The following is a 24,365-nucleotide window of genomic DNA, read 5'->3' as shown; positions in this document are numbered from 1 at the left end:
GTAGTTTCCCCTTTTGCCTTTATGAAGGAAAAATAAGCCGTAATATTTTAGACCCCAGTAAAGGATGTTACTAGTTGTTCATACCTTAGTTCTACAACAGCCTTTGATTACTGTGCTAGGTGATAAGCTTCTCAAATTTGAAACCGCCTAGTCCCTAACAAATTAAATGTTTTGTTATACCGAGGTGGCCCGGAGAAGGCACATAATGAGAGGCGCAGAGAAGAGAAAGTTCAGACGGTTAGAGGTTAGAGGAGATTGAGGTGGAATGGCAAGGGGCAGAACTGGAGCGGTTCATGAACTTTTTAGTTTTCAACTTTATTCTAAAAGTTGTTTATTAAGGAATTTTAGGCAGGGAGCAGTGTGATCAGGCATCTTTATATCTATCTTTATATTCCCTTTAAGAAAATGATCCACAGGGAAGATATTCATCTTGCTTCCAGTTATTTCAGTGGTATAAATCCTGTTTGAGGAACTCTGTCTTTTATTCTGAGGAACAATGTTAATTGTGTGGTTTTAGGGTATCAGTAACCTTGAAATAATTGGACATTAAAACTTATTTATGTCCATAGCCACATTAATGTAAATTGAGAAGACAGCTGAAAATTAAAGGTATTCTGCTTATTGAAATGAGACAGCTTCTGGTCAGGTAAGAATTTGACTTAGGGTTATTTCTAAGGGGCTAGAAAATTTTGTTGAAGTTAGATTGAATATGACTCTAGTTTGGGTTCATTTTCTAATGATCAGGATATCCAGTTAAACTTTTAGAGGGAATGAATCTTCAGGGAAAAATAATCCCACCTGATGATAGGTAACTATTTCTAAATCAAGTCATAAGAGAGTAGGAGTTGAATTTCTGCTTTGCTTAGGTGTAAAACACCTCATTAAATATTGAAGAATAATTTGTCTAATCACTATCCTTGTAATTTACATATTTGACCTTCAAAAAAGAACTGTCCTTATAAGTTATACATTTATGTAACAAGTATTATAAATATTAATTGCTTAACATTTTTTGAGGTGAAGTTCATGCAACATAAAATTAACAATTTTGAAGTTACTAATTGGGTGGCACTTAGTAAATCACACAGTGTTGTGCAACCACCACTCTCTATCTAACATTTTTATCACTAGAAATTAAAACCTTGTACCCATTTTCTGCTGCCACCAGCCCCTGGCAGCACCAGTTTGCTGTCTGTATGGATTTACTGGAGATCTCATTTATTCTGGAAATCTTATATAAATAGAACCATACAATATGTGACCTTTAGTGTCTGGCTTCTTTCACTTAGCATAATGTTTTCAAGGTTCTGCAAGGTTGTTGCAAGCTACATTGCTGTATGTATGAATCTTTCCTTTTTACAGCTTAATTATTTTATTGAATATATACAGCATCTGTTGAAGGACATTTGGGTTCTTTGCATCTTTGGCTATTGTGAATATTGTTGCCATGAATATTCATTGACAACAGTTTGTCTGAGAACTAGTTTTCATTTCTTTTGGGTATATGTAAGGAATGGAGTTGCTAGATCATATGGTAATCCTATGTTTAGCCTTTTGAGGTCTTGCCAAATTATTTTCCACAGTGACTGAACCATTTTACATTCCTACCAGCAACGTATGAGGGTTCCAGTTTCTCTTCATTGTCACCAACACTTGTTCTTTCCCAGTTAAAAAAAAAATTAGTGCTATTGCTACCCATTTGAATGCAGAGTTCCAAAGAATAGCAAGGAGAGATAAGAAAGCCTTCCTCGGTGCAAAGAAATAGAGAAAAACAATAGAGTAGGAAAGACTAGAGATCTCTTCAAGAAAATTAGAGACACCAGGGGAACATTTCATGCACAGATGGGCTCAATAAAGGACAGAAATGGTATGGACCTAACAGAAGCAGAAGCTATTAAGAAGAGGTGGCAAGAACACACAGAACTGTACAAAAAAGATCTTCACAACCCAGATAATCACAATGCTGTGACCACTCACCTAGAACCACACATCCTGAAATGTGAAGTCAAGTGGGCCTTAGGAGCCATCACTGTGAGCAAAGCTAGTAGAAATGATGGAATTCCAGTTGAGCTATTTCAGATCCTAAAAGATGATGCTGTGAAAGTGCTGCACTCGACAAGCCAGTAAATTTGGAAAACTCAGCAGTGGCCACAGGACTGGAAAAGGTCAGTTTTCATTCCAATCCCAAAGAAAGGTAATGCCAAAGAATGCTCAAACTGCTGCACAATTACACTCATCTCACACGCTAGTAGAGTAATGCTCAAAATTCTCCAAGCCAGGCTTCAGCAATATGTGAACTGTGAACTCCCTGATGTTCAAGCTGGTTTTAGAAAAGGCAGAGGAACCAGAGATCAAATTGCCAACATCCATTGGATCATGGAAAAAGCAAGAGAGTTCCAGAAAAACATCTATTTCTGCTTTATTGACTATGCCAAAGCCTTTGACTGTGTGGATCGCAATAAACTGTGGAAAATTCTTCAAGAGATGGGGATACCAGACCATGTGACCTGCCTCTTGAGAAATCTGTATGGAGGTCAGGAAGCAACAGTTAGAACTGGACATGGAACAACAGACTGGTTCCAAATAGGCCCTGCTTATTTAACTGTATGCAGAGTACATCATGAGAAACACTGGTCTGGAAGAAGCACAAGCTGGAATCAAGATTGCTGGGAGAAATATCAATAACCTCAGATATGCAGATGACACCACCCTTACGGCAGAAAGTGAAGAGGAACTAAAGAACCTCTTGATGAAAATGAAAGAGAAGAGTGAAAAGATTGGCTTCAAACTCAACATTCAGAAAACAAAGATCATGGCACCTGGTCCCATCACTTCATGGGAAATAGATGGGGAAACACTGGAAACAGTGTCAGACTTTATTTTCTTGGGCTCCAAAATCACTGCAGATGGTGACTGCAGCCATGAAATTAAAAGACGCTTACTCCTTGGAAGGAAAGTTAGACCAACCTAGATAGCATATTAAAAAGCATAGACATTACTTTGCCAACAAATGTCCATCTAGTCAAGGCTATGGTTTTCCAGTAGTCGTGTATGGATGTGAGAGTTGGACTGTGAAGAAAGCTGAGTGCCAAAGAATTGATGCTTTTGAACTATGATGTTGAAGAAGACTCTTGAGAGTCCCTTGGACTGCAAGGAGATCCAACCAGTCCATCCTAAAGGAGATCAGTTCTGAGTGTTCATTGGAAGGACTGATGTTGAAGCTGAAACTCGAATACTCTGGCCACCTGATGCAAAGAGCTGACTCATTTGAAAAGACCCTGATGTTGGGAAAGATTGAGGGCAGGAGAAGGGGACAACAGAGGATAAGATGGTTGGATGGCATCATCGACTAATGGACATGAGCTTGGGTAAACTCGGGGAGTTGGTGATGGACAGGGAGGCCTGGTGTGCTGCAGTCCATGTGGTCGCAAAGAGTCGGAGACGACTGAGCGACTGAACTGAACTGACTGCTATCTGTGTGAATGTGAGGCAGTATCTCACTGTGGTTTTGATTCACATTTCCCTAAGGACTGGTGACTTTGAGCATCTTTTTATGTGCTGCTTTGGCCATTTGTGTGTCTTCTTTGAAGAAATGTCTATTCTAATTTTTTGCCTATATATTAGTTGAATTGTTTGCTTTTTTATTATTGAGTTATGTTTTATGTATTCTGAATACTAGATCCTTATCAGATGTATGATTTGCAAGTATTTTCTTCCATTTTGTGGGCTGTCTTTTCATTTTCTTATTAATATCCTTTGATGCATGAAAGTTTTAAATTTTGATCAAGCTCAATTTATTTTTGTTTCTTATACTTTCGATGTCATATTTAAGAATCCATTGTGTAATCCAAGATCATGGAGATTTACTGCTTTATTTTCTTCTAAGAGTTTTATCAGTTTTGCTCTTGCATTTAGGTCATTTAATTATTTTGAGTTAAATTTTGCATATTGTGAATTTAGGGTTACAGCTTCATTGTTTTGCATGTGACTGTCCAATTGTTCCAATACCACTTGTTGAAGAAAGTGTTGTTTCCTTGTTGAATGATCTTGGCACCTTTATTGCCAATCTTTTTGGCCATAGAACTATGGATTTATTTATTTATTTATTTATTTGAATTATTTTATTTATTTATTTTTAAATTTTAAAATCTTTAATTCTTACATGTGTTCCCAAACATGAACCCCCCTCCCATGGATTTATTTTTGGACTCTCAGTTCTGTTCCTTTGGTCTATATGTCTATCCTTATGCCCATACCACATTGTTTTGATTATGGCTTTATAGTAAGATTTTAAAATTGGGAAGTGTGAGTCCTCTAGCTTTGTACTTCTTTTTCAAATTTACTTTGAACTATTCAGGGCTCCTTGTGGTTTCATATGAATTTGAAGATTAACTTAACCATGTCTGCATTAAAACGGCTGTTGGAATTTTGATAGGGAATGTATTAAATCTGTAGATTGGTTTGGGTAGTATTGCCATCTTAGCAATATATAGTCTTTTTTTTTTTTTTTTTTTTGGTCACACCGTGTGGCTTGCAGGGTCTCAGTTCCCTCACCAGGGATTGAATGTGGACCACAGCAGTGAAAGCCTGGAATCCTAGCCACTGGGCCACCAGAGAACACCTCAACAATATTTAATCTTATAATACACGGGTTATCTTTTCATTTATTGAGGTCTTTGATTTCATTCAGCAGTGTTTTGTGGTTTTCTGTGTATAAGTCTTTCACTTCCTTATTAAATTTATTCCTGAGTATTTTATTCTTTCAGATACCTTTATAAATGCAATTGTTTTGTTTTGAATTATTCGTTGCTGATATGTAGAAGCATGACTGATTTTTGTGTGTAGCATTAATTTCTTTTAATGGTCATTTACCTTCTTTTTTTAACTTTATAAGCTGGATCACATAGGTAAATAAGAAAGTGGGAAGTGGAACACTACAGAATTTTAATCTCAATGTATGATTATTGTGAATATTAGTAGTATGGAATGTCCTTTTAGCATAGTGTTGAATGATTATCTACTTACGCTATTGCATTCCTGGTATCAGATTACATACACTTGGTCATTATAATATAGATAAGAATATTTTATTTTCTTTAAGCTTGAAGAAAGGTGGGGATATTTATTTTTAAAGTTAATTTTTTTTGCAACTTAATTCTGATGTTACGGAGAAAGCCTTAGGGATAAACCATGTTTATCATTAAATCTAGTTCAGAAATCCATGAATAATAAAAATAAGGTTGGAATAATTGTTGTTTAGCCACTGAGTTGTGTCTGATTCTTTTTGCGACCCCATGGACTGTAGCCCAGTAGTCCCTCTATCCATGGGAATATGGGAGTATTCAGTATACAGGCAAGAAAACAGGAGTGGGTTGCCACTTTCTTCTCCAGCAGATCTTCCTGCCCCAGGGATTGAACCTGCATCTCCTACATTGCAGGTGAATTCTTTACCACTGAGCCACCAGGAAAGCCCTTGGAATGGTAGCTGATTTGAATATGTAAATTATCATTTATATACAGTAGTTTACCTTTCTTAGTTTTCCTTGAAAGAGGGTTTCAAATATTTAGCCTTAAAATTTCATTATGAACAATTTCATCTGTTCAAATTTCATATGAACAATTTCAATCTTACACATAATTAAATAAGTGCAAATTTGTATAGTAATCAGATGGCCTGAAAGGGCTGGCATTTCATGATACTCGCCTGTATTTGAATGGTAGCTCCATTATTTAAGAGGTAAGCATTGTTGGGCAAGTTACTTAAGAAAGTGCATACTTTTAATGTGCTTGCTATATTCTCAGCACTGCTATAAGCAGTTAAAGTTATTTATCTAATTCTCAGTTTCCTATATTTATGGAAAGATAGTAAGACCTTCCACCATCTGTTGATACTGTTGGGATTATTAAAAGAAATAATGCATATTAAGTACATAGCCAGACATTTAAAAAATAATTTATAGCATATGTAACTTATTATCTAACACCAACAAAGATGAGAAAAGGATAATCAGCGTTTGAAATGTACATTTATTTGGAATTATAAATATTAATAGGAATATTCTCTCTGGAAAGCAATTGGCTACATGTATAAAGTTTTAGATCGTTTCCTTGGCATAGTGATTCCACATTTAGGAATCTATACTAAGGAAACAATCTGAAATATGGAAAGAGATTTATATTTATCATAGAATTATTTATAATTGCAATAGGTAGATTCAACTTAACATTAAACAGTTGAGGGATAGTTAGAGAAAGTCGTGATTTAGCCATATAATGTAACATTCAGCAGCTGTTAACAAAATATTTATGAAGAGTTTTAATAACAAGGGAAAATGATACAACTTTAAGTAAAAAAGCATACAAGTCATAATACAATAAGTATAAAAATGATAATAAAATATGGATTGAAAAAAAACTGCCAGTAGTGGTTGGATCAGAGAAGTAGAACCAGTGTGAATGATGTGGGTGATACAGAATAAGGGAATAGACTTTTAAGAAATTGTGGTATCTGATTAAGGAGTGTATCAATGACAGTGCTGTTGCTGTTGTGCCGTAATATGTTGGGTGAACTGGGCCCTTATGGGTCGGCTGGGTGGTTGGAGAATGAGGGTGTGTAGGGACCTGTGAGAATGAACCAGAATACATGGGGATGGACACTCATGTCTTCTGTGAATGTTAACCTTTGGGTAATCAGTATTTTTTTCATATCTTCTACTGAGCATTATTTTTAATATTAGAAAAAACCATAAACATTTTATTAGATAACAATATAATGAATAATGTATAAGGATTAGAGGCTGATTACAGTGGCATTAACTTAAATCAGTAAATGGTGGATTTACCTGGCCGAGAACTTTGATCTGTATTTTACAACTCTCTTCATAGTCTTTGCAGTTCCAACTTCAAAAGGTGAGTTCAGTTTGTCAGGTTCTGAGAGGAATCACAGTGATTTTTATAGCTGGTAAATTTTCATTCATCTGTACTGCTAGTATTTAGACAAGCCTCAAATAATTTGTTTTGAGTTTTGGAAGAAATTGTGTTGGTTAATATAAAATATGTATGTGTATATTTTAATTTTGAAATGATCTCATTTCTAGAACAATACAGGAACCTTTTCTTTTCTTCCTTAATCATTTGAGAGTAATTTGTTAACCTCATATTCTGTACTCACCAGAAACTTTAGTGTAAGATTCCTACAAACAAGGATATCTTCCTTTGAGAAATGACTGATTTGGGGGCTACAGCAAGGAAAATACAAGATGGGACAAGAAAATCTTGTGCCAGGAAACAGAGACATGCTCAAACATGATGTGATTGTTGTTGGTTAGTGGCTAAATCTTATCTGACTTTTGCAACCCCATGGGCTGTAGCCTGCCAGGCTCCACTGTCCATGGGATTTTCCAGGCAAGAACACTGGAGTGGGTTGCCATTTCCTTCTGCAGGGGATCTTCCCGACCCAGGGATCGAACCTGTGTCTCTTGCATTTGGAGGTGAATTCTTCCCACTGAGCCACCAGGGAAGCTGGGGGTTATTCACATAGGCCCAGTGTAATCACAAGATTTCCTGAAAGTGGCAGAGGAGGAGTTTGGAATGAAGTGATAATGAGAAGGAATCAATATACCATTGCTGGCTTTGAAGATGGGGCATGGGTCACCTGAGCCAAGGAACTTGGGCAACCCCTAGAAGCTGATAAGCATAACAATCAGTTGTTGCATAAGTTAAAACATTTTGTTTTAAAACATACATGGATAATAACCTAGACTAGAATAAGAAATTTGTGTGACTTTTAAAAATAAGTGATACGTCAAAGACTGTGGATGCCCTTTCAGATTCTGCACCAGTGGCCACGATGAACACTCATGGCCATGTACTCACTTTCCTTTTTCCCTGTTATTAAGTGAGAGAAGCACTGTCTCACTTAAATACTGCTAAGAGCAGAAAGATAACTGTGTAAATTATCAATTCATTTTCTTACTGCTCCAAATTCACCCTTCAGTACCTGCTCTGCAGTAATAGATTGGACTCTAACCATTTCTCCTTTACAAAGAGCATGATGTTAAGCTTTACTAGGTGCTAAAGGGGTCAGGGTGCTGGAGGGGAAGGGATTTTCTTCCTTCTTAGTTTCCTAGTGTTCCCTTTCCTAGCTGTGTGTGTCCTGTTCCCCTCCCCCATTCCCTGGGGACATCTGGTGGTGCTCTGCCTCAGCCACATGCCCAGAGTAAGCAGGCCCTCATTGGTCCTGCAGTCCCGGTCCAGACCTGCCTTGCCATTGCTCTTCTAAAGTGGACACCATGTATGTCAGGCCTTGTGCAGGCAGTGCCTTGACATCTGCATGCCTGTGCACCAGCCTTGGCTTGCTTTTACCCAGGGAATTGTCTCCTACAGTTCTTTTCACACACGTTCTATGCATTCTTGTGCCTGTAGCAGTGTCCTGAGTACCTCTGCACACTTGCTCAGCAACCTCATAACCCCTGCATTCCAGAGAAGGGTTTCCTGCTTGTCTGGCAGTGTTGGACCAGCTCTGGTTTGCACAGTCTGATGAAATTCTGTTATCGCGTGTGCTGCAACCAGCGCTTCACCAGTGAGAAGCTCCGGGTTTGAGGAGGGGACACTTCTCCCAGTTTTAGTCTTTTGGGGTACTCTCCCTCAGCTTTATTTTTCCCATCAGAATTTAATAATTATTTTTCTTTAAAAAATTACAAATGGCTTTATTGACTTACAGCTGGCAAATAATACATATTTAAAGCTTATGCTTTTATTAGCTTCGACGTATTTGTATAACAGTGAAACTGTCGCCATACTGAAGTTAATGTTTTTGTTTGGTATATGTTATATAAAATGAAATAAACTTTAGAAAGTTTATTTTGAAATGTGCAGGTAAATGTAAAATAAAATCATGAGAGTCCTACCACCCAGAGTTTACACATACATGTTAACAGGTTGTTTCATTTCATAGTATTTATGCATCTTATGAATGTAAACATGAAATATTTTTAACAGTAATACAGAAAAGAAGCCAAGAACTGAGTCTTGGAGTGATATTTTAAGAAGCAGTTGTTATCATCAGTGGGAATGGGATGTCTTGATCTGGCACCCCATACTCTTACACCATTGATTTAGTAGGATAAATTTCATGCCCCAAACAGTGTATGGGGCATTGGGCATGCTCAGCTTTTTGTTCAGAAATTATGCATAAATTAAAGGAAAAGGGTGGAGTGGGAATAATGGATATGAGAATTCGTTCATTTATTCTAGTATTTACACGTAGAAATTGAGTCCCCTAAAATAGGAAACTGGAATGATAACACAAGTTACTTTTCCCTGCAGTGTTTTTGTTTTACTTGACAAGGTTGTTCTGAGGATTAGATGGAAAAACAGTCACATCAAATACTTAGCAGAGCGCTTATGTCAAAATTAGTAAATTCTCTACTGATCTGTGTATAGTGGTGATACTGATATTTGTGTGAAGCATCATAAAAAATTTTGATTCAGAAGGTTGATATTTTGAAGTATAGATACACTAGGCATGAAGTATTGATGCATATATTTTTTAATATTTATTTATTTGGCTGTGCCAGGTCTTGGTTGCGGCATTTGAGATCTTCAATTTTAGTTGCAGCATGTGGGATCTTTAGTTGTAGCTTGTGAACTCGTAGTTCCCTGACCAGGGTACATGGAGTCTGAGCATTGGAAGCTCACAGTCTTAACCACTGGACCACCAGGGAAGTCTCTGCTGGGCCTGATTTGATAACCTAGAAAACCATAATTTTCTACAGTGTTTCCCCAAATGATGCTTAAGAGTCTAATGTTATGAAAGCAATTCATTGTCAATTGTCTTTCTTGTTTGCTGCATGGCTTGTTGCTGGGGTTGGCATTGGCACTGGTGACAACGGTGGTATTGAAGAGAAATATGTTTATTTTTTGTTTACGTTCCTACTTCCCTCCCTTCCTTCTTTCTCTTCCTTCCTTCCGTTCTCCTTTTTCTTGCTCTAATTTGACCCTCTACCCGACTCCTCTTTGACTTACAAGAAGTTTATAAATAATGACTTGCTATAGTACTTGCCAATCTATAGTTGAGAACAGTGTTTTTCAAATTTGGCTTGATCATGTGGATTCACTAGGGGACGTTTTTAAGAAATAAAATTATAAGTCTTCTGTCTGAATCTCTGGGGAGGGACCTGGGAATATTTATTTTTACCACAAGCCCCTGGATGATATGTGCTATAGACACGTTACTAGATCCCATCTCACGTGCACTAAATGAGAAGATAACAACTCTGGGTTGAACATGTCTGGTTTTTAGTGGTTGCTTATTGTTTGTTGATTCGGTATGTGTGATCTTAATAGGCTTCTGCTTGCTAGCTTTCATAATATTTCCATGTCGTCAGAAAAGCAAAAGAAAATCTTGTTTTAAAGACAAGCTGCTTTATTTTTGCTTTTTTTCCTTTTAAAAATAGAGGGAGATTTCCCTGGTGGTCCAGTGGTTAAGACTGCGAGCTTCCAATGTGGGGGGCATGGTTTTATCCCTGATTGAGGAACTAGGATCCCACTTACAGCATTGCGTGGCAAAAAAAAAAAAAAAATTCAATATCATAGATAGAAGAAAACGCACAAAACATTTGTATATGGCTTCAAGAACAATTATAATGCAAATGCCATCTCATGACAGCCCAGGTTGAGATGTGGACTATTGCTGGCATCCCAGAAGCATCTATTTCTTGGTCACACCCCTTCCTTACCTCTCTTGCCCTCAAGGTATCACAATCTTGATTTTTATGATGATAATGTCCTCATTTTTCTTTACCTTTTTACCTCTTAAATGTGAATCTGTACAGAATATCTTCTGTTTTGTCTTCTAAAGAACTTCATGTGAGTAGAATCATAGTGTTTGCCTTTTTGTGACTTGCTTCCTTTGCTCAGGGTTATTCTTATAAAATTCATCTGTATTAGTCATACAGCTGTGATTTGTTTTCCTTATTGTATGGAACTACATTATATGCCCATGCAAAAATTTAATTCTACTTTAATGCATAATGCTCAATAAAGTTTATTATCAAAAAGGATAACTCATTGCCTATGTCTGTATAAGGACAAGGGAGATAATTGATTGGAGGAAGAACAGGACCTGACTTTTCGCCACTTAGTAGTAGAAATATCCTTGATTATATTATGTCGATGTATTTTTAAATTGAGGTAACATTGGATTATGCTTACATTATGTTTCATGCTTACATTATATTTTGATCTCTGTACATACTACAGCATGCTCACCACTGATAGTTTGATTTTCATCTGTCACCTTGCATTTGACCCATTTTCCCATTTTGTCTTTCCTCAGCCCCTTTCCACTCTGGTAACTACTGATTATCTTCATTTGGTTTGTACCTTTAGTTAGTTAGTTATAATCCACATTGCATGAAATCATATAGTACTTCTCCTTCTCCATCTGACTTATTTCACTTAGCATAATATCCTCAAGGTCCATGTGTGTTGTTATAAGTGGTAAGACTTGATTTTTTTTTTTTTAATGGCTAAGCAGTATTCTGTATGCTTACCAAATCTTTTTTATCCACGTGTTGACAGGCATTTAGGTTGTTTCATATCTTGGTTATGATAAATAATGCTGCAGTGAACATAGGGGTGCATATATCTTTTTGAATTAGTGTTTTCATATTCTTTGGATAAATATCCAAAAAGTGTAGCTGGATCATATGGTAGTTCTCTTAATTTTTTGAGGCCTCTCCATATTATTTTCCATATTATTTCCATAAAATGACTTCATCAATTTACATTCCCAGTAACAGTGTTTGAGGGTTCACTTTTTTCCACGTCTTCACTAACACTTATTATTGCTTGCCTTTTTGATAATAGTCATTCTGATAGGTGTGAGGTGTTATCTCATTGTGGTTTTGATTTGCATTTCCCTGATAATTAGTGATGTCGATCATCTTTTCATATGCCTTTTCGTCATCTGTGTGTCTTCTTTGGAAAGATGTTGCTTCATATCCTGTGTTCATGTCCTCTGCAAATAGTGATGGTTTTACTTCTTCCTTTCCAGTTTGGATGCCTTTTATTTCTTTTTCTTGCCTAATTGTTCTGGCTAGGACTTCCAGTACTATGTTGAATAAGAGTGGCAAAAGTGGGCGTTTTGTCTGACTCCTCATCTTAGAGGTATAACTTTCAGTTTTTTGCTGTTGAGTGTGATAGTAATTGTGGATTTGTTTTTTATAACCTCTGTTATGTTGAAATACATACCTTCTACACCTTTTTTATTGAGTTTTTATGTAAATAAGTTTTGAATCTTGTCAAATGCTTTTTCTGTATCTGTTGAAATGATCAAATGACTTTTTATCTTTCATTTATTAATATTGTGTAATCACATTAATTTGCAGATGTTGAACCATTCTTTCTTCCCTGAAATAAATTCCACTTCATTATGGTTTTAATCAATATGGTTTGGATATGTTTTTAAATGTTGCTGCATTCAGTTTGCTGGAATATTGTAGAGGATTTTGTATCTGTGTTTTATCTGCTTATCTATTGGCCTATAACTTTTTTTGCATATATGTGTTGTCCTTGTCTGGTTTTGGGATCATGGTACACACTAAACAATGGGAATAGTTTGTATGAGTCCCAGAGGGAGAAACCTGTTTGCTAACCTCTTAAAGTTTTGGTTTATTTGTTTCATTTGTTTGAAAAATCAATTTGTCATGGAATCTGAAAAGCTTGCATTGATTGACAGTAAAAGTTAAAAATCTTAGGTGAGGCTTGCTTTTAGTTTAGCTGACTTCATGTTAAAGAAATTAGCTGGGCAACCTTCAGCTCCTCTGCAAAGAACTATTGAGTATCTTATTTTTGCTTAAAAAGAAACCCTGATGTTGTCATTTTTTTCCCCATTGTAACACTTTTGCTCATGATAGTGTCTCAACCATTTCTTTAAAAGCATTAAAAAGTATGCTTTATAGGAACTTAACTGTAGATATGTTCAGTAGTTCTCAGTTGAACTCTTAGAAGTCATATTATAAAGTTATTGATATATTCACTTGTATGAATTGAGCATACTGTTCTGGAGGAAATTTTATGTAACTTTATATAAAATTTTATGTAATTTTATGTAAACAACATGACGAGCTCATTGGTTTTTAAAATTTTTTTACAAGTCTTTACTAAAATGTCATTTGGCTATTATAAATTTTACAGTAAAATAGTTAACTAGCTGTTTCAGATTTTTTTTCTGTTAGTGCTTTCTATAGTACATACTCTTTTGATGTGGTTTTGAAGTATATGATACATTTTTGGAGAAAAATAAATTGAAATTACTACCTAGTAAATAATTTTTCAAGATAGGAAAAGATTACCATTATTTTAGCAGTGGATTATTTTGGTCAAGTTTTTGAAATCCTAGTGATACGCAAGAATAGTTTGAGAACCAATGCAATATGAGCTTATTCAGAGTCATACTTATGGAGATGGTTAGCTGTTTTATGAGTGTTTTTTGGCACTGAGCCAGTTGATGTCAGATATGTCATCTTCAGAGTTAAAGGTTATTTGAAAAGCAAATTCCTGAAAGCAGTATTGGTCTTAAACACGTGCTAAATGCATCTCCATCTGTAACATTTAGAATGTAAAAAGTTTATAATGAATTTTTTATAGATGAGTTGCATGATATTGTCACAAATTTAAATGTGAGGTTAGGATTTATTCTGCTGCTTGGGGAAGTTTTAAATTTTGCAATTATCAGAATAGCATTTGATGAATAACTGGCATCTGTGCTCTTAAAGCCATATGGATAATCACATGTAGCCGCCAAGGTACTCAAATTCAGAAGGCCAAGAGAATTAAGGGTTGTTCCTCAAAATTAAATTATTACTGTTACTATTCTTTGGCTGTGCTGCCTGGCATGTGGGACCTTATTCCCCAACCAGGGATTGAATCCACACCCTCTTGCTTTGAAAGTGTGGAGTCTTAACCACTGTACCACCAAGGAAGTCCCTGGTTCCTCAAGAACTTGTGCATCAAAGGATACTATGAAGAGTGAAAAGAAAACCCATGGAACTGGTGAAAATGTTTTTCAATCATATATCTTACAAGGGAAATATATGCAGAATATATAAAGAACTTTCACAGCTGAACAGCAACTACATTGACAAATGAATGGATAAATAAGATGTGGTGTATGTATATACAATGGAATATTGCTTAGCTACTAAAAAGAATGAAATAATGCCATTTGCAGCAACATGGATGGACCTGGAGATTGTCATATTCAGTGAAGTAAGTCAGACAGAAAAGAGATAATATTGCTTATATGTTGAATCTTAAAAAAAAAAATACAAATGAACTTTTTTACAAAACAGACTCAGACTTAGAGAACATACGGTTACTGGAGGAAGGGTAGGGAGGAGGGATAGTTAGGGAGTTTGGGATTGACATGTATACTCTGCTGTATTTAAAATGGATAACCAACAAGGACTGACTGTATAGCACAGGGAACTTTGCTCAATAATCTGTAGCATTCTAAATGGGAAAAGAATTTGAAAAAGAATAGATACATGTGTATGTATAACTGAATCACTTTGCTTTATACCTGAAACTAACACACCATTGTTAACCAACTATACTCCAATATAAAATAAAAAGTTTAAAGCAGGAAGCTAATTCAGCCTCCAGTAATGGGGATTCCATTAAATCTATTAAAGAATATCTGTACAAAGTATCTTGTCATTATACACCATGTTTTAGACCAGTAGTTTTCATTTTATATATCAGTCAGATATGCAGGCCCAATATATGAAATGATTTTAAAATATTTGAAAGGGGTGGAACCCCTAGAGGGCCTCATGTACTATTGTCTGTTAGGGTTCTTGAGGCGATGTTAATGGTACAGGGTTTGTGATTTAAATTTTTTTTGAATGTAGTAATGAATTAGGAAAATATTCATAAGGCAGTAAATGAAAATAATAGGTAACAAAACATGTATAGTGTATTCCAGTTTTGCTAAATATATATGTTTGACTTTGCATATAGCTAAAAGAATGGGAGGTTATACCTCAAAATATAGACACTGATTATTCTTTTATTTGGTGATTATGAATGATGTCAATTTTTCTCCCATTTAAGAATTAGTTTTGTAAATAGACTTTAGAAACTCCTGAATGTGTTATTTTGAAAAAGGCAATAAAAGCAAAAATGTATAGCCAAAACCTACTTGATGTTATTAAAAACACACTCAGATACACACACAGCAAAAGAAGTTGATACCACAGTGACCACTGTGCCGTGAGCATTGGACTGAAGTCCTTGAGTGCCTGTTTGAGCATAGGTCCGTTCCTCTACCTTCTGGACACTGCCCTTGGGTATTGATGCTATTTTCAGTTGGGCTTTAGCATGTAGACTTCAGAGGCAGAGTGCCTGGGATTGAATACTGGCTCTGCTATTACTCATTATTTGATCTTGGACAAATTACTTAATAGGGCCTGAGTTTTCCCAACTATGAAATGACACCTAATAGTGTGTTGTTAGGATTAGATGAGTTAAATTCAATAACATGCCTAGAGCAATGCCTGGCACTTAGTAAGTGGTCAGTTATAGTTGTTGGGATTATTATTATTCCTATCATTAGAGTTATTTTCCCCCTAAATTCTGTCTTCCTCTCCCTCCCCTAAAGTTAGCTGGGAATTCCAAAACTTTACGAGTGAAGTCATACTTCTTATTCAGAGTAGCTTTGCCAAACAGGTCAGTGGTCAGTATATTGTATACTAATTCTTTCTAGTAAAATTTAGTAGCAACCACACTTTATTTTAAAAGGATTTTTACGTTTTTATGGTGTGATTTCTGCCCAGAAATGGTATACTGTGGTTCTGATGGGGGTCCCCAAGACCACCCTCAAGTTCACTGCTTCGCTATCTTAGTGGACTTACAGGACTCAGCATATGACTACTCATGATTCTGATTTATTACAGTGAAAGGGTACAGAGCAGAATCAGCAAAGGGAAGAGGTTCATGGAGTAAAAGTCCAGAAGAAACCAGGTGTGAGCTTATAAGAGTCTCTGGAGTCACAGGGGATATGCTTAATTTCTCAGCAATGAGTTATGATGACACATGTGAAATGTCTACCAAGGAAGCTCATTAGAGATTCAGTGCTCAGGGTTTGTACTGAGTGAGGGCTGTTTAGGTAGGCGCCCTCCACCCAGCATGTACCAAATTCTCAGACTCCCAGAAAGGAAGCAGGTGTCCACCATAAACCACATTGTTTGCAGCATTTAGACACAATGAGCTGTTCTTATCAAGGACTGATAGCAATCCTCCTGAAATCTTAAGTTCTCAGATGCCAACAATTGGCCAACCTTGCAAGCAGATCTTTCTGAGGACAGCAGTCTCAGGCCTGCTGTGTTTAACTTTTTTCTCAACAGAGATATATTATAAAAATGTATTTTACCTAAGACATTCATATCAGTAAATCTATAAATCTTGAAAACAGCCTTATTGAATTATACACCATAAAATTTACCCATTTAAAGTGAAAAGTGCAGTTATTTTTAGTAAATTTATAGAGTTGTGCAATCATCAGCACAGTCTTAATTTTAGAACATTTTCATTGTCCTGAAAAGAAACTCCATTTCCATGAGCAGTCATTTCCATTCCTATCTGTCCGCCTGTCTCCCTCTTAGCCCCATCCCCAGGCAACCACTAATTTATTTTTTGTCTTTGTTGAACAAATCTATACATTTAATGTATTTTTACCTTTATTTCATTTCTGTAATTAATGGCTTTTGCAAGACAGTAGTTCAAAAATTATTCAAGAATATTTCTCTTCCAGTGTGTTTGAAAGAGTCAGAGTTTGAGTCTATCTGGTAGTCTCTAAGTCTAAAGCCTTACAAGCAGCAGTCATCATCAAAATTGTTATTATATGAATTTGTGATAAATAATTAATTATATAGGTCTTGTCTTTGCATACTTCATTCTCACCATTTAAAAAGTATACTATACAGTTGGTTGAGGCTTCCCAATGAGAATTTTGATACTTTACCACTTAGTTCTTTCATGGCATCTTTTTGCTGTAAGATAAAGATTCATGTAGAAAATTGGATGAGGTTGGGAGAGGTAGCTACACTAGTGCCGTTAGGAGATAGAGAGGCAAAAAGGTGTGTTATGTATTGTTAGGAGGGAAAGGACAAAAAGTATTACTTTGTAATAAATGGCTATTTTTAAAAAAATTCTCTCATGTGGGTATAATATTCAAAGATAAATAAAACGTACATTTACAAATTATATTTTTAAATTACCATAATTCTTTAAGATTGTAAAAAATGTTAAGTCAAGGTGCTTGTGCATTTTTAAATCATTATTTTGATTGAAATCTAGTTTCTCCCACAATTGAGTTAGTAGACAAGCTGTACTGTACCTACTCCAGTATTCTTGCCTGGGAAATCCCATAGACAGAGTAGCCTGGCGGGCTAGGGTCACACAGAGTCAGACACACTGAGCAGCCAACACACACTATAAAGCGAGCACTGCAGGAGGATCTTTATTATGTAGCTAAAACAGAACTTAGTCACCATGAGTTAAGTAGGTATTGACTAACACTGAGTGTTTACTTAAATGTCCAAATCTGTGTAAACAGTTACGCTTTTGAAATACTAGTTTCATTTTAATGTTAATCCATGTTTATAATTTAAAAGATACTTTTGGACATCAGGAATGAATCTATCATATAACTTATTTTCAGAGGCAAAGCCCCAGAACTTACTGTTACTCCTCTGCTTGTCTTCCAGGTGATTCTACAGCGAGATGCTGCTCTCCATAGGGATGCTCATGCTGTCGGCCACACAAGTCTATACCATCTTGACTGTCCAGCTCTTTGCATTCTTAAACCTCCTGCCTGTAGAAGCAGACATTTTAGCAGTAAGTAAATTTAAACAGTAAAATTTATTCATGTCTAAAAACATCCCTTAAAGAAAAGTTTTTTGTTTTAGTTCTGAATGATAGAGTGAGTAATGAAATAATGAAATCTTACAGTGTTTACTTACAAACATGTAAGTTCATGCATGTATTTGTTACTTGAGAGTGTAAGTGCTCAGTTTTTAGTTGGTTGATCTCTAACATAAGATCTCAATAAGTACCTGATAAATGTTGCTTGTGAGAGTGTTTGTGCTCTCTTTTGAGTGCTGGTGCCCACATTGATTTACATGCTACGTGTTTACATAGAATCTTAATGTTTTTTCCTGGTCCCCAGTGTATCTGTAATGACTTTGATAGTGATATTTTAAAAAATTGTACAAATGTCCATTAAAGTTTTTAACTTAATGTTAATGAGTCCAGAGGAGAAGCCTAACGATTTTATCTTTGATGGTGGGTAGAAAAATTTTTAGAGAAGAAGGCTGCTCATCAAAATCTTTTAGTCCTTTCTGAGCTACTGTCTTACTGTCCTCTGTACTGGGAAGTGTATATACTTACTATTTCTCATTTCTGTGAAGCTAGAAAAAGAGTTAACTGTATCTGTACATGTGATGTGTGTGTGTGGATACACCTATACTCTTAGTACTATGCTAAGGATTTATTGGTTTTTTTCTTGCTGGGTGCAAGCAATTTGCTTATTAATATTAGGTAAGAAAGAGAAGGGCCAAAATTGTTGCTGACCAAACTTTATTGTGGTCCTCAGCCATGCTTCTTCATACTGTGACACTTGAGGAAGGGCCTAGAATCACTGCAGAACTTTAGAGAGCAAGGCTGGTTTCCATACCTTTTTTCCCCTCTGTTCTGACATCTGCCACTCCTTGTCTTTCTTTCTTTCCTTTTCACCTGAGGTAGAAGTGTTAATTGCTCAGTGGTGTCCGACTCTTTGTGACCCTATGGGCTGTAGCTCACCAGGTTCCTCAGTCCATGGGATTCTCCAGGAAAGAATACTGGAGTGGGTTGCCAGGGAATCTTGTCCAGGGGATCTTCTCAACCCAGGGCTCGAACTGGGGTCTCCTGCATTGTAGGCAGATTCTTTTTTTTTTTTTCTTAACCTGAAGTAAATTGTTCACCTATTCTATGGTTCAGCTATGTGAAGGGTTAAATGATTTTCAGTGGATTGCTCTGGGAATATGACTGGCTATGTGATATGGATCAAAATTCTTGGTCATTCTGAATGCCTCCATTTTTAATTTTTTAACTGGCGTGTTATAATGATTAAATAAGGTAAACTGTTTAGAATAGTATCTACACATAGTAAATGTTTTATCTTTTTATCTTCATTATAATTATCATTCTCATCATCTTTCACTCACTCCCTTGGTCTTATGTGACTGTTTAAGTTGTATTTAAAAACATATATATTTATTTATTTAGCTGTGCCAAGTCTTAGTTGCCGTGTGTGGGAGGGAGCTTTCATTGCAGTATATAGGATCTAGTTTCGCAACCAGGGATGGAAGCTGTGCCCCCTGCATTGGAAGCACAGATTCTTAACCACTGGACAACCAGAGAAGTCCCTTAAGTAGTGTTTTTAAATTTAGATACAGCACAAAATATTAGAGATAGAAGAACAATCAGTCCTTGCCAGTGGTGTTGCCTGTGCCTCAGGCAGGTTAGTGTGGAATGTATGTTGATGTCTTCTAGTGAAGGAACTATTCAGCATGAGAGCTACTTAAATCTGGTCTTTATATTGACATTAATGCAGAGATAGCTGGTGGGGAGTCGGTTGTGGGGTCATGTGTCTAGGATAAAAGGGGAACTAAAATTGAGGCAGAGGAACCAGATGTGGTAACACAGTCATTCAGAGGAAGTGAGTTAAAAGGTTGAAAACACTAGCTCTTTCTTTTAATTGAATAAGAACATCACTGTAATCTGTATTGTAATAATAAAATTTAAGTAAGTTGGAAATCAGGTTGATTCTGGCTCCATTTTGGACAGGTGTTAGAATGTTGCTTTTGAAAAGCTATAGTCAGTGTTAAGTCATGCTGTTTGTATGCCAGATGATTTTGTTTTTGGCAGTTAAATTCTCCCACTTGACTATTAATTTGCTGGCAACAGTTTTGTCCAACTAGTTGGTGAGTTCTGAGAGGATATGGGGGGCTTCCTTGATGGCTCAGTGGGTAAAGAATCTGCCTGCAGTGCAGGAGACAGAGGAGACGTGTGTTCAAGCCAAGGTCAGGAGGGTCCTCAGGAGGGGGAAATGGCAACCCACTCCAGTATTCCTGCCTAAAAAACCCCATAGACAGAGGAGCCTGGCAAGCTACAGTCCAAAGGGTTGCAAAGAGCTGGACACGACTGAGAGACTCACACACACATAGGATTCGGAGATGCTACTATACGGTGTATTGCTGACTGGTCAGTAAGTGCTTAGGCCATGGGTACCTGGAAGACAGGACTGTATCTTACTAAACTTTATGTTTCTGGTACCTTGTAAGAGTCACACAGGAGGAGTTCAGTAAATATTTGAGTTGATTTATAGTTTTTCCTTGGAGAGTTCCTTCTTTTATATTTTCTTTTAATAGCATTTATTCCTTAGAACTCTTCTCTTTTCTTTAACCCAAAAGGAAATATGAAGTTATTAATTTGTAAGTTTATATCTAGAAACATGGAACTTTAGAATTGGCAGGGACCTTATACTTTAGAGACAACCAGATGAATGTTGAATATTCTGAGGTCCGTAGGCTACAGTGACTAGTTAGCTTCAAGCTGGACCATGATCTTGTTGAGAAGTAGTATTCATCTTATGTATTTCAGAGAGTCATACAACCCAATTTTGTTTATTTCCAATCTGCCCTTTGATTCTGTTGTAGAGATTTATTAGAGACATTTCGTTGCTTGGTACGTGTTCAGGGGGTCAATGGACAGAGTTAGGAGAGAAGCCCCTAGTGGTTTGTAATGTGGATAGATTGGATCATACAGAAAGGTAAGTTAAGTGCTCCAGCAATGGAATTACAATCTGCGCTGAATTCCACTTCTACCACTCTGTGACTCCATGTCCTTGGACAAATGATATAACATCTCTTAAATTTCACTTTACTTATGAAAATGAGATTGGAAAAGAGACAGTATAGGGCAGTGGGTTAAGAGCCAGGGTTCTGAGGCCAGACTGCCTGGATTTGAATCCTGGTTCTTCTTATTTACGAGAGCAAGTTATTTTCAAGCAGGGTATTTTATTCTATAGTCAGTCTGTAAAATTAGAATGATGATAATAATAGATGACTTAATAGTATTGTCCTAAAGATTAAGTAAGTGAATACCTGAATAAATGTTTAGCATGATATCTTAAATGTTCCATAATTGTGAGCTATTTGTTGCTTTTTAAGTTGAATTAAAATACCCTGATGCTGGGAAAGATTAAAAGCAAAAGGAGAAAGGAGTAGCAGAGGATGAGGTGGTTAGATAGCATCACTGACTCAGTGGATATGAATGTGAGCAACTCTGGGAGATGGTGGAGGACAGAGGAGCCTTGCATGCTGCAGTCCATAGGATCACAAAGAGTCAGACACAACTTGGCTAGTGAATTTAATTGAATTAAATTTCTGTTAGGGCTGCTGTCAAGGAGAGCTAGTTAGGAAGAGACTTTTTCAAAATAAGGAGATTAAAACTAAAGCACAGTAATCATTGAGCCTGGGATTCCAAAGAGGAATAATTTTATTTCTATTTTAACAGTGAGTGTGTTTTAATTTCATGAGCAGCAGTGGTCCCCTTGCTCCCCACTGTACTAAAAAAGTAAAGCACTTTTGTACTAAAGATTTTTCTGTTTGTCTTGTTCATGATAGAAACTTTTTTTATTTTTACAACGTGATTGTAAAAAGCAGTGTGAGCAAAGTAACATTTTGCTTTCTTGAGGAAAGGCAAAGCAATTTCAAAATGACTCTCACTCACTAACAAAACTTGGGTTCCACGTCCCAGTGTTACAAGTACTATAGTTCAAGCTAGATATTTTATTTCTGAAATTCTAGCCAAGAGCATGAAACTCCTCAGTAGTAGGAAGTTATAAAAGAGTACTTTAGCACAGCTGTAGGCTTTTCATTTCCTAATCTTAAAAGTACATTTTAGAAAAAGTACTGCCTGTACACATCTGTCTTTTTCTTTGTGTTGATCTAGATCTATTTCTAAATAGAGGCCAAGTGTCTTTGGCCTTGGAGGAGTTAAATGGCTGTCTCAAGCTCAAAGCTGATTATAATTTAATCAAATCAATTAAAGAAGGATGTTTTAATTGAGAGATTAAATGATACATTGTGATGATGGAGGTAAAAGCACTTCGTTGACTAAAGCACTTTGTAACCCATAAATGGAAGTTGCTCAGTCGTGTCCGAGTCTTTGCGTCCCCATGGACTGTAGCCTATCAGGCTCCTTGGTCCATGGTACTTTCCAGGCAAGAGTCCTGGAGTGGGTTGCCATTTCCTTCTCCATTTTAAACCATAAAGCACTTTGCAAATATGAATTGTTTTCAAAATAAGAATTTACTCTGAAGCATTGCTGGCTTTCAAGTATACTTCCAGGCTGATTATCCAAAGGTAACAGAATAGATAGGTTCAGTGATCAAACTTGGATAGTTGAGTTACAGTTTATTGAATTTATTACAAACATACAGTGAGAAGCATAGATAAAAGATGGGTATGTTAATACACTCAGGATAGGGTGAAGAGTCACACTACCCAAATCCTGAATTTCCTGTTATTAGTTTGTTCATAGTTTGTCTCTATGCTGGGCTTCCCTGATAGCTCAGTGGTAAAGAACCCGCCTGCTAATGCAGGAGACGAAGGTTTGATCCCTGGGTTGGGAAGATCCCCTCGAGAAGGAAATGGCAGCGCATTCCAGTATTCTTTCCTGGGAAGTCCCATGGACGGAAGGAGCCTGTCGGGTTGCAGGCCATGGTCACAAAGCATCTGACACCACTTAGCGACTAAACAATAACAAATCTGTATGCTGCATCCACTTTCCCTGGTGACAGTATGTTTCCAGTATATTTGAGGATGAACAAGGGGACTTAACAGATGGAAAGTGTCTGGATCCAGTGTTTGCTTGCTCTGTTGGAGAGACCTGAGGTATTTACATCTGAACACAGCTGTAATTTGCTATTAACCTGCAGAGCTGTTGATCCACCTGTATCTGGCAAATGACACATGAGGCTAGAATGAGAATCTCCAGTGGGTGTTTAATTTAAGGACAGCATTCTGGATGTGTGATCTAACCCATGTTGTGAATATTTAAGATTTGCATCATCCTTCTGTCTTGCGCTGTCTATACACAGCACTCTTGCTTTGTTCCATCCTTGTAATCTATATTCAAACTAATTGTGTTCAGTTTTTCCTGTCTTTGGCCTACAGTTTACTGACAGCTACCTTAACTTCTGTTTCACTGTGTAAATTTCACCTATGTTTCAAAAGTTACTTGTTTACCATTTTTGTTTAGTTTCACGTCTTCCTTGTTTCTTTTGTTTTCCTTAAAGTACGTTGAATACAGCATCTTAAATAATACAGTAATCTCACTTTACAATTATCATTACTGTTATCTTTCATTATAAAAGTAGAGCAGATCCTTGTTTTGTTCTGTTTTGGTGGAGGACTGAAATATTGTAGAACAGGAATCTGTATCTATAAGGAATGGGGGGGGGTAGTTATTAAAGAGATTGAATACCTTCAGTTCTTTATGTGTATGTATTTCATTGAGTTTAGATCTTTCATTTTCAGTCCTGAATAAAAGTGTTCAGATTACTTAAAAAATGGCAGTCTTAAAAGGATGGTTTGATACTCCTTCTTTCTCTGGGGAAAAGGCATCTTTCAAAGCTAGATCCAGAAATCCAGTAAATCTCTTCCTTTATATCTAGACCTTTATAATATAGAGAAAATAAAATGGAATTCTTGCTGGAAAATAATCTGTCTAGAAGATTCTTTGCTAGAGAATTGTCTATGGGGAAAAACCCAGGAAAACAGAAGGTAGTTAAATGTTACAGAATTATTGCTTCTGTTTAATAATAATTACATGAAATCAGAATCCAATTGAAACAGTTATATAGATAGTAAATTTTATCCATATATTCCTTTCTTAGTGGATATGCATTTACAAAGTTGAATTGTGATAAGCTGTGATAGTAAATCAGAATCATGGAAATGACAATTTAAATAATTTAAAAAACTTTTCTTTTTAATGTTATGTGTACATTGGTTGTAACTTGATTGTTTTTAATTTTATATTTAGTATAATTTTGAAAACGCATCTCAGACATTTGATGACCTTCCAGCAAGGTTTGGTTATAGACTTCCAGCTGAAGGTTTAAAGGTAAGAAAATAGTAATATATGATTAAAATTACAGGATTTTTAATAAAGTTATCTTTATTGCTCTTTATTTGTTTAAAGAATGAAAATATTTCTTACTGTTACTTATAAAACCTGTATATATTCAT

At 36.3% G+C, this 24,365-nt stretch overlaps 1 protein-coding gene across 2 annotated transcripts in view; it reads left to right on the top strand.

Annotated features, from left to right (window-relative positions):
- RNF13 (ring finger protein 13) overlaps positions 1–24,365 on the top strand; it is a 123,092-nt gene that overhangs the window by 6,094 nt on the left and 92,633 nt on the right. For both annotated transcript variants that reach the window (XM_068983767.1, XM_068983776.1), the window contains exons 2-3: positions 17,775–17,904; positions 24,160–24,240. In XM_068983767.1, the coding sequence (XP_068839868.1) occupies positions 17,791–17,904; positions 24,160–24,240 (195 nt within the window). In that variant the 5' untranslated portion in view covers positions 17,775–17,790. The remainder of the gene's footprint in view (positions 1–17,774; positions 17,905–24,159; positions 24,241–24,365) is intronic.

The sequence above is a fragment of the Capricornis sumatraensis genome, chromosome 1, assembly GCF_032405125.1.
Source record: "Capricornis sumatraensis isolate serow.1 chromosome 1, serow.2, whole genome shotgun sequence".
NCBI classification, from domain to species: Eukaryota; Metazoa; Chordata; class Mammalia; order Artiodactyla; family Bovidae; genus Capricornis; species Capricornis sumatraensis.
This window is presented reverse-complemented; position numbering and strand designations above follow the sequence as displayed.